Source organism: Lampetra fluviatilis, chromosome 2 (assembly GCF_964198595.1).
Source record: "Lampetra fluviatilis chromosome 2, kcLamFluv1.1, whole genome shotgun sequence".
In the NCBI taxonomy this organism is placed as follows: Eukaryota; Metazoa; Chordata; class Hyperoartia; order Petromyzontiformes; family Petromyzontidae; genus Lampetra; species Lampetra fluviatilis.
In genome coordinates this window covers 14,540,822-14,551,321 of record NC_136276.1, presented here as the reverse complement: position 1 = coordinate 14,551,321, position 10,500 = coordinate 14,540,822, and the positions used below count along the sequence as shown (strand labels likewise).

General features: G+C 43.3%; 1 protein-coding gene across 3 annotated transcripts; it reads left to right on the top strand.

Moving 5' to 3' along the window:
* Nucleotides 1-393: 393 nt before the first annotated feature.
* PMS1 (PMS1 homolog 1, mismatch repair system component) lies at nucleotides 394-10,275 on the top strand. 3 transcript variants are annotated; one of them, XM_078870706.1, is made up of 16 exons: nucleotides 486-599; nucleotides 791-928; nucleotides 1,865-2,047; nucleotides 2,435-2,537; nucleotides 2,639-2,802; nucleotides 3,161-3,277; nucleotides 3,403-3,525; nucleotides 3,671-3,817; nucleotides 4,424-4,619; nucleotides 4,836-5,109; nucleotides 5,330-5,551; nucleotides 6,482-6,803; nucleotides 7,143-7,339; nucleotides 7,443-7,573; nucleotides 8,312-8,472; nucleotides 8,876-10,275. In XM_078870706.1, exons 1-16 carry the CDS (start codon nucleotides 567-569, stop codon nucleotides 9,041-9,043), a joined length of 2,679 nt encoding a protein of 892 aa, XP_078726832.1. In that variant the 5' UTR covers nucleotides 486-566; the 3' UTR covers nucleotides 9,044-10,275. The 3 variants fall into 3 exon arrangements, with proteins under 3 accessions (XP_078726825.1, XP_078726818.1, XP_078726832.1); XM_078870699.1 differs by lacking the exon at nucleotides 486-599 and adding an exon at nucleotides 394-449 and having other exon boundaries at nucleotides 4,424-5,109; XM_078870692.1 differs by having other exon boundaries at nucleotides 485-599; nucleotides 4,424-5,109.
* Nucleotides 10,276-10,500: the final 225 nt, after the last annotated feature.

The following is a 10,500-nucleotide window of genomic DNA, read 5'->3' as shown; positions in this document are numbered from 1 at the left end:
ACAATCTATAAATAATGCGTGGAAGGCGCGAGGGGATTCGCTAAAACGCGTCGACGCGGCGATGCCATTTGCAAAGAAACGTCCCTCAACCGGATGATGACGTCATTAAACAAACCTAACGTCGTGACGTTTAACCCAACCTGGCGTAACGTGATGACGCCACCAGCATCAAAACGTCCCCGGAAGCGAAACGTCCCCCGGCCTAGCTTAACGTGATGACGTCACTAGCAGCAAAACGTCCCCGGCCAGGCTTGACGTGATGACGTCCGCAGAAGCGAAACGTCCCCCGACCTGGCTTAACGTGATGACGTCACTAGCATCAAAACGTCCCCGGAAGCTAAACGTCCACCGGCCTAGCTTGACGTGATGACGTCACTTTCCCCACGTGTTATTCGCGCGCGCGCGCCAACCAAAGTGGTGCGGAACTTGCAGTCGCGACAACCCGCGGGGTAACGCCGCCGCGTGCGCGATGTTAACACCGTAGCTCCCCTGTCGCCTGCTCTTCTCTTTCTTGCGTGTCGTTGCTAAAGTCGATTTGCCATTTCCACAAACACCATCTGTTTTATATGTTTCGTTTTAGGGTAATGTTATTGAAAAATGTGAGCTTTTGTCGGTGCTTTTGCATCAACGCCAATGCAGTATCACCAAATCACGTTTGACTAAAGTGTTCAAGCGACACGCTAAAATAATTGTCACTTAATGAGCATACCCATTAGCGTAAACAATGCGATACGATGAACTTCTTCCCTTTGCCCCATGTGCTCTCTCGCGTCCGCTTCCTCCCGACCAGATTGTGATGAAGCAGCTGTCGGCGGAGACGGTGCGGCTGCTGTCGAGTGCGCAGGTGGCCTCCTCGGTGTGGAGCGTCGTCAAGGAGCTACTGGAGAACTCGCTGGATGCCCACGCCACCAGCGTGGAGACCAAGCTGGTCCGTGACACCCAGCCGAGGCCAGGGCTGCTTCACTGATAACTGAACAGTTTAAAACATGTTTTTAACCTCTGGGGTAGCACAGTGATGCAGTGTTTTGAGCGTTGCCTCATGAACCCGGCTAACTTGAGATTTATTCCCAACCGCTGAAAACATCAGTGGCAAGTGATATCAGAACCAGTCCGGCCCAACTACCCTTCTCTACCCTACACTGACAAGTCTGGTAAAAAAAAAACCATGTTGGAGGCCATCATCCATTGGTGTACTGCAAATGGTGGCATAGAATAGAAGTAACATTTATGTTCCAGCTTTTTTTTTTTACAAGGAACCATTCCATAGTGCCTTCTATTGGGAAAATGCAGAGGAAAGGGCCTGGAACTCAGTCTTGTGGTATGCTATCCATTATATTCTTTAAACAAAAAAGCCTATGAGGTATGTTTGGAAAATATGGTCATATTCAAGTGTGTGTTCTGCTAGAAACTCCAAAGACTGGAAAGCTTTGCCAAAAGGAAGTTGTGGTTGATGTCAAAGATAGCAATCTGTACCAACTCACTTTTCACAGCTGTCCTTGGGATCATTGTGGATGGTTTATACAAGTTAAACTGGCTCCAAGTATTCAAACTTTATACATTACTTAAAAGCATTGCATTTGCCTTTAGAGATAGTGAACCTAACTAGGTTACAGCTGATAAAGATGTTCCTTTCATTAGGGAGACCTGGATGAATGGTGTAATATTTGCTTTAAATCTCAATCGAGTATTATTTTCTCACAAGTCAGCTGTTGTTTTATGGAGAAACAGGTTCCCCACCATAAAAATGTGGAATTTTCACCACTGGCTCAGGGCAACAAATAGAGACATGCATTTTCAAGTGATTTGAGTATGGGTGACATTTGACAAAAGAGTTGATGTTGGAGTGTTGTGCCCATCTCTCCAGGAAAATTATGGGTTTGACAAAATCGAGGTACGAGACAATGGAGATGGCGTGAGAAGTGAAGATACACAATTCATGGCTGTGCGTCACTACACCTCCAAGATCAGCAGCCACGAGGACCTTGAGGACATCGCCACGTATGGCTTCCGAGGGGAGGGCCTGGGCTCCATCTGCGCTGTTGCCGAGGTTTGTGTCTTCATATGCGGCTGCCTTGCGCTCTTTCGTGAAAACTAGCCACGTGTACTTCATGTTCATTGATCAGAATGTGAGTATTATGTTAAAGAGTTGTTTTACACTTGTGTTAGACGTAATTTATGGCCATATTTAGGAACAACTTAGAATTGCTCAGTCGGTGGTGTGTTATATATGGCAGTGTTGAAGCCAGGCAGTGGAAGACATTGGGTCATGTGAATTAAATAACAAATCATTTCTGTCGTCACTGAGGTAGAATGTAACATTTGTAATCTGACGTGGTGTCATGTATTAATGCTGAATAGACAGCTTTCTCACTGCACACTTCATTCTATCTGTACAGATTTCTGTTTTATGAGTGCAACTGATAATGCTTTGTAGGTGTCCATCACAACCTGTACAGCTGAAGATGAGGTCAGCATGATATACAGTTTGGATTCCCAAGGCCATGTTACGTCAAAGAAACCTTCTCACTTAGGAAAAGGTGATGCTCTTTACATTTACGCTTTACATACATACTGGGATAAGCAATGCATTGTTCTGTATAGCTCACGTTTTACAATTATATATTCAAAATGTCCATAGGTACGACGGTGTGCATCACGAAATTGTTCAAGAACCTACCTGTACGGAAGCAGTTTTACTCAACGGCCAAAAAGTGCAAAGAAGAGTTGAAGAAGATTGAGGACCTCTTTGTCGCATATGGAGTCATTCACCCAGACATCAGATTCTCCCTCGCTCACAACAAGGCATGTTGCGTCATTGTTCTGTGTTTTTTTTTACAGATTAAGACATTGCTGTTTTTCCACCTATTTATCGCTTGACATTGCACGCCCGGTCAAAAATTCGAATAAGTGTGAGCAAATTAATAGGTCAATTACATAGAATAGAAAACAATGGTCATGGTGTTTGCTGGAGGCAGGCCTTGCACTGTGACCTTCGTTGTCATACTCTTAGTTCTTTCGGTAAAGTCACGTAGGTAAAAAATTAAATTAAAATTAATAAAAATAAAACAATAAAAATTACAACGTTTCGGAGGCAACACAAGCTTCCGTCTTCTTCGTTGTCATTTTCGCCACATCTGACATGTGGCGATGCCTGCTGCAGGCTGTGGTGTGGCAGAAGCCGCGCGTGGCGGATCAGCGCACTGCTCTGCTGCGGTGCCTGGGCACCACTGTGATGGGCGGCATGATACCCGTGCAGCACCAAGCGTCCACCATGCAGGTCCCACCGCAGAGCGTTTGCAAACTAACACTCAACTATGAATTCAGCAAATGCAATGTGATAGTATGGAGCAAATACAATAACTCTGAATGTGTTAAACAAATGTGTGCACTTGTGTGTGGCAGCTGAGTATTAGTGGGTTTGTGCCAAAACCTGGCTCCGATCCTGGAATCACAAGCAGCACCGGCAGTGATCGCTGCCTCGTTGCCATTAATGGTCGTCCTGTGCACTACAAAGACCTACTCAAGGTCAGAAAGTTTTCATATGTATATAACCACTACACATTGAGTCATTTATAAATACAACACTGCAGTAACTATGGTTGACTATGGTGAGCAGTCATTTTTGAGCTTCATGTTGGTGCGTTTCATTCTTCCCCTCTGCTGTGTGCAGTTAGTGCGGCAGTATTACAGGAACACGTCACCCAGCAGCTCCACACACACCCACTACCCTGTCTTTTTCCTGAGCCTGAGCATTCCCGCGAATACCATAGATGTCAACCTGACTCCAGACAAGATGCAAGTCATGTTGCACAACAAGGTGAGGTCCACAGGATTGTCACTTAGCCTTGCCATGAATTTAAACCCGTTTATTTCGTGGATTCAGCTCATGCTGCACAACTGCCTGGATTGCTTCACATTGACCATGTCATACCAGAATTAATGATTGATGTGATGCATTGCAATAATATGAACTTATATTTTGCATATGTTTTTCTCTCTATAGTGGTGGCTGTTTGACAAATATGCTCTGACACATATTTTATCTACAATGATTATGGTACATTTATAATATTTCTGAAAGGGCATTTGCAGGCAATTTTTCAATACATTGATAATTATTCTTGGTTCTTTCGGTAAAGTCACGTAGAAGGGAAATAAAACAATAATACAAATTTTACATTATAAAATACAATTGTATTACCATTAAAACATAATAAAATACAATTTTATTACAATTGTATACAATTGTATTTTATTATGTTTTATTTTTATTACTTTATTATTTCCCTTCTACGTGACTTTACCGAAAGAACCAAGAAGATTAATCCCTGCAGTTACGAAAGCTTTAAATCGAAACATTGATAATTGTTTAGGTTTTGTATAATCCATCAGGTTATTGACTTCATGGTTGTATGCTTTTCAGGAGGCTATCCTTGCTGAGCTGGATGAAATGTTGCTGCAGGTGTATGGGCCTCTCAATGTTCAAAATGAAGAACAAGTTGAAGGAATGGCTTCCGTAGCCTCTATAGGCATAAGTTGTGAAAATTACAAAGAGACAGATGACCCCCAAGTTGATATCACAACAACATTACCAACACCTTTGTCTCATCGAAGTAAGGGTGAGAATACTGAAACAAAAAGCATTACCATTTCCAATAATACAAGTGTTAATACATTTGTTGGTGAAAATCAAGAACTCGATAATCTTGATGACATTTTAGGTGACTGCCTTTATACGAGTAAAAAGCCAGATGAGTCCTCAGTGAGTGGACTTGGGCATGACTGCCCCGTTGTTAATACAAATGAATTTGGCCTGATACTCTCTGAGAGTGTAGGCAGTCTTGCGACGGAGCTGGAGGAAATAGAAAATGAACAGCCCAACTTCAAGGAAACATTTGGAGAACGAGAAACCAGTTGTGATAATCAAGTGGGAATAGCAAAATCCCCTCCGGAGCTTACCGCAGACAGCTGGAGTCGAGGCACAGGGCTGAAGGATTCTGCAGGCTGTCCTCTGGAGCCCGTGAAAGTGTACACCCCTGGCCTCGAATCTGCAGACTCGGGAGAGAGAAATATTTTCACGAGTACTGGTGGCAGCAGCTTCAATAAAAGGTATGGTTATGTCATTGATATGATTGATGATCACGTTATTGGGCTCATTGTATACATGCAGAAATCAATATTCCCTCTGTAGTTGTGAAAAAGCTGAGGAAAGCAATTATTTTTAATACAAAATACCAAACATATGTTGCATGGTTTGAATAACCCAGAGGGATATTACATTTCTAGTTGCCACTACAGCATATTGTTGTTGTCTATGTCTCGTGGAAAGCCCCAGAAAAAAGATTGGGTTTCTCGATGGAAAGGTTGGACAGTCGACGGCGTACGACCTGCTGGGCAACCGTGCGGTGCGTAAGCCGCAGGAGGCAAGGCAGTTCTTCTTGAAAGAGCGACGTGCCGACCTGCAGGCCGAGAACCCGGGAGCGAGCCCTGAGGAGATGCGCATCCTGCTGTTCGACGAGTGGGAGCAGCTGCCACCCGAGCTGCGCCGGAGGTTGTGGCTACCCCTCCTTGTGGACACATCTTTGTACTGCATCACGGGGCAGCGAGGGTGAAGTCGGGAGGAATGAGAACTAATTGTGAAGGCGATGAAATGAAGAAATATTCACAATTATCGATCGGGGATACGTCCCTGTAAAACGCGACGTTTGGCGAAATAACGTAAATCGAAACCAATTTTCCATTGACTCTAAATTTTGTGGGGGAAAAAATAAGTACCAAAAATAAAAAAACCCAAAAAGATATGTAACATTTAAATGTATAATGTAAGTTAATGCAGGGTACGCACCAGAGATGGCGCTGGAGATTTAGAGAGGGGGGTACAATGTGCAGTATGGCGATGTTGTCCACACCGAGACTTGAGTTCCTGCTAGGGGGTGCTGTGGCGTGGTGCATTGTCGCGCACGCTGCCCAAACAACTGCGTTCTTTAAATTCTTTCAAAATAACCTTGTAGTGAATCGATGCATTTTTTATCAAATTACATTCCCCTTTTCGTTGGCGACGTTATAGGGAAACGACAAATAGGAGCAACGTAAATAGTGGACGTCCGAAAGTAGATTATTGGTTATTAGAGGCAAACCCCTACAGTGGAGCAAAACTCTTGACTTGATTAATGGTTAAAAAACTAAATGCTTGTTGACGTAGCATTTTAGCAGCTTTTAATGGTGATCTAACAATCCCAATTGTAACAATGCAAGAAAAAGCATTGTACCTGTCCTTGTATTCACATTATTTAAGTACTTCTAGTACACACGCATTCTCAGTTTAACAATGGACACTGCATTTACTGCGTATAGTATATTTGTTTACCATGTAAAATGCATTTCCCTAAAATGTGTGACCATATAACTGTTACTTAAAGTGTAGAGATAATTTGTTTTTATGTTGGATACTTGTAATGCATTTAACAACTTTAATGTTCAGGTATGAAGATAAGGCTACCAAGGACTTGGAAAACTACAACAAACAGCTGGAGATGGCTGCAAATCTGTATTCCAAGAAGAAGCACCAGCAGGGTGACAACAGGCAAGTGAGCACTCCAAAAGCAGCAGCAAGGAACGGGGTTCACAAACGCAAGATGAATGCCATCTCCCCTCCAGACAACCAGCCCCGTCTGGATCAGCTGCTGCTGGCGCCTAAGAGCGTGGCCCAGGCTCCCGTTCTGCCTTGCGTTCGGGAGGTGCCCTTCTCCTTGCCGTCCATTAGGCAGAAGCTGCAGCTACTCAGGGAGTACAGCCAGTCACAGGTATGAATATTGTTGTGAATTCCATGTGCTGACCGATATCGAAATATAGTTTCAAGTTTTACTTACAAAAATACTGGGCTGTGAAAGATTATAACTTTCATTAAAATCAGAGGGCCGACAGCCCATTGAAATATTTAAGTCCTTTGTTAAGGGAGACAATGTTTAAGCTGACATTCGTTTTAATTGAAGTGACCTTTTCCTGAATTTCCCAATATGTATTTAGCACTGCACAGTTAAGATTTAATGTTTCTTTAATGCTACTTTACATTCGTATGTGTTAATTCAGTCAATGGTATAACTACCAGAAAGTTTGTTAATGATCCTCTTTCTTATCTCCAGAAATCCGATGATGGTCCAAAGCCAGTGAAGTTGCTAATGCCGCTGGGCTCACGTGGCGCTTGGTTGGGCCAGACTGGCAACTCCCTGGTGGCAATAAATCATTTTCGTCTGGAGGAGGCCATGCTGTATCGGCGCCTTCTGCAGAGCCATGTCCTGCCCATCGAGAACCTTGGCATCCCCATCACACTCAACCAGAGGTCATTATGGCACAGGGACCACCACAGCAGATTTAACTTGTTAAACAGATGTATTATGCGTAGCTTTGATCCATAAGTTAAATAATATTCCATGTGCATGCAGTTTGCTTGGTAGTTCACAATACCTGGAACTCCTGCCCAGCCTGCAAAGTGAGACGAGGCCACCAGACCCTTCCCTTTACATCACCGACCAGAGGCTGCTGGCCAACGGCTTCCACGTGCGCATCTTGAACAGTGAGTGCAAGGCCACATCAATTGCATTTGCCCACTGCATCCGATGAAACCTTATTACTGGCCCTTTGTTTTCCTCATTTGACAAGTGGGAGCGTCAGATACCTATCGTGACCCTATGCTATAGTTTAAATTGAAGCAGATTATATTCAGATATAACATGTTCTTATAATGTATATTAGTGGTGGTGATAATCATGTAATTAATTGGTGATCAAAACGTAAATAAAAATGTATAGAATGATTACCATATATCCAGTGGCATAACTACATTGTCATCTCAGAGGCGGGGCAATTGGTCAGGTAGGGCCACAATATTTGATTGTCCTGCACAGTCACAGCTAGGCTATTATATATCGCGGCTCCTCCTGCCTCACATCATTACGCTCAAGGTCTCGAACATTTAACGCTGTAGGGGGGCGCTCATGGTGATTGTCAAGTGGGCCCCAATTCATAGCTTTGGCCACCAGAGGGGGCCAAGGCATCCCCTGCCTCCAGGATAGTTACGCTCCTGCATGTTTAAGTTTTTGACAATCGGCTTTCCAGTCAAGGACATTAATGTAGTGAACCTAAACATATTACTCATCAGATACAATTATAATTTATTTACAGCTTGCATAGCATTTGTAGAGCTTATACAGTAGTTTGTATGAAATAATGTGTGTCCAAATCAGCAAAGTTTTAATCTGCGTGATTGAGTCCCTCGGTTGAACATACCTTCCCCCTGCCCTGTCTGGCATAGATGGGGTGAGCGGTGAGTGGGAGGCGGAGTTGGAGGGCTTGGCCACATCGCTGCCTTACTACGGAGTGTCTGACCTGGGCGAGGTTCTCGATGCCATTCTGCACAAGCATGCCACTGAGGTCGAGCACTGCCGCCCTCTCAAGCTCGTCAACTACCTCCAGGTACACATTCCAGTGCGTACTTAGTCCACTGCAGGTGTAACAGCCATGGTAGTAATAATACTAATAATATCCACCGGCTGCTTCACAGTGGACGTGAAAAACTCCCTCTCGTCAGTCGCAAAAGTAGGACGTTGTGTGCAGATGTCAAGATTACAAATTTACCATCAAATTAACTCCTTTAGACTCTATACATAGTGATCGTTGTCCCTTCCGGCAGACTGATGCCGCAGGTCACTTGCAAATGAGACTATCCCAGTCTCTTGAATTCTCAGCTGGTGAAACAAAATAAACTTGAAACCAAAACACCCCTCAGCCCAAGGTGGATTTGTATTGTATGCATTCCGTGACGGTTCAGTTTTTGTTGTTGTTCCTACTGACAAGATTAATGACAATGATTGAACAGGGTGAGGCAGTGCGCATGGCGCGGCAATTGCCACGGCATCTCGTGCGAGAAGACATGGAAGAGAAGCTGTGCAGGATGAGGCGCCTCCTGCCGGACGGAATCAGCAACTGCATTCACGGACACCCCTTCTTCCCACCGATCGCCAGCATCCCCACGTTAGACACGTAGCGCACACGGATTGAGTGCAGAGACTCACAGATTGAGTGCAGAGATACACAACTCCAGGAGGCTAGGCTGCTGTTTAGCTAAACAACCAGGCGTGGCACATATGCTCATGTATGGGTACTGTCACGTCACCACAATGACAAAGTAAGGACTACTTAAGAAACGAATCTGTCAAACTGCAAAGCTTCTTAGACTTGATTAACTTGGAACTCTGCTCAGCTGGAATGGATGGCCAATTACCCACAGTTGTACGTGCACAATGTAAAATACACATTCATCTTGCGAATTGGAAAACAAGCGGCCTTTTCGTCATGAAACATGCTTAAAAATAGAGGCAGACTTCTCTTAGCGCTCAAAATGTGTTCCTGTAGAAGTGAGAGCAAATCGAAACAGTGCTAAAATAGTTAATAATTAGGCATAGTGTATATACATGGGGATGTGTTTCTGACCGCGTTATTTCTTACTTATAAGCAATACATGAGGGCTTTATTGGGGTCTTGGTAATAGCGTTAATAATTGGCTCGAGGTGTACGTCACTCTCATCGACTGAGCGAATTTAAACAAAGATGACAGGTGCATTGCCTTGACCAGCGCTTCAGAGTGATTCTCAGCGCACACGGATTGAGTGCAGAGACTCACAGAGTGATTCTCACTCTGAAGCGCATTTTAGGTTTTTGGATTCTCAATTTTTTCCTTAAAAGTTTCTCCAATTTAAGTATCATCCTTTTGTAGAGAGTGAAGCAACTGCACTGGTTAAGTGGAATTTATGACTGATGCAATTGACACGTACAAAATATTTAAGGAATACATTTTCCAAACGTTGCATATTACAGCAGTGTTCAGGTTATGTGAATGAGCATTAGTGTAATTCGGTAATTATGATGAATATGCATTTGAACAATGATTCGAATTTTACCAGGTTATAATGTTACATTTATTTTGTTAACATTTTTGTGTGTTTTGTATTTATTTATTGAGATTTTCAAGTGTGTGGCCTCTAGGCTGTCTGAAGTGATATTATTGACTGGTACATAATAGCCAAATTTGTAAAAAAACTAAAATTACAAACTGCTTTGCAAGGTAAAGGGCATTGATACTATCACACAATTGTGTTTTCTAAATATTTAGCGATTTTTTTTTTGTACCACGCTTAAATTAGGCATTGTGTGAAAATGTTTTATGGTTTTCCAAATAAACCCCAAAATGTTCTGTTCATGGTTTACAAGATAAATGTCCTCTTAACGGTGTAAAAGTATTCAATGCGTTAATGTGCGCATGTTTTATTTATACGTTTGCTTTATAAATATTTTTATTCCTGCGCAATACAATATATTGCACAATCAGCAGTAAGCAGGCAAAATGCTGTGCATCACCGACCACTCAATAATTGCCATCGTGTTTGCCCTAATTTATACGGCAGGGGGCACAAGTGACTCGCGGCCTTCAGGCTCAACGCACCC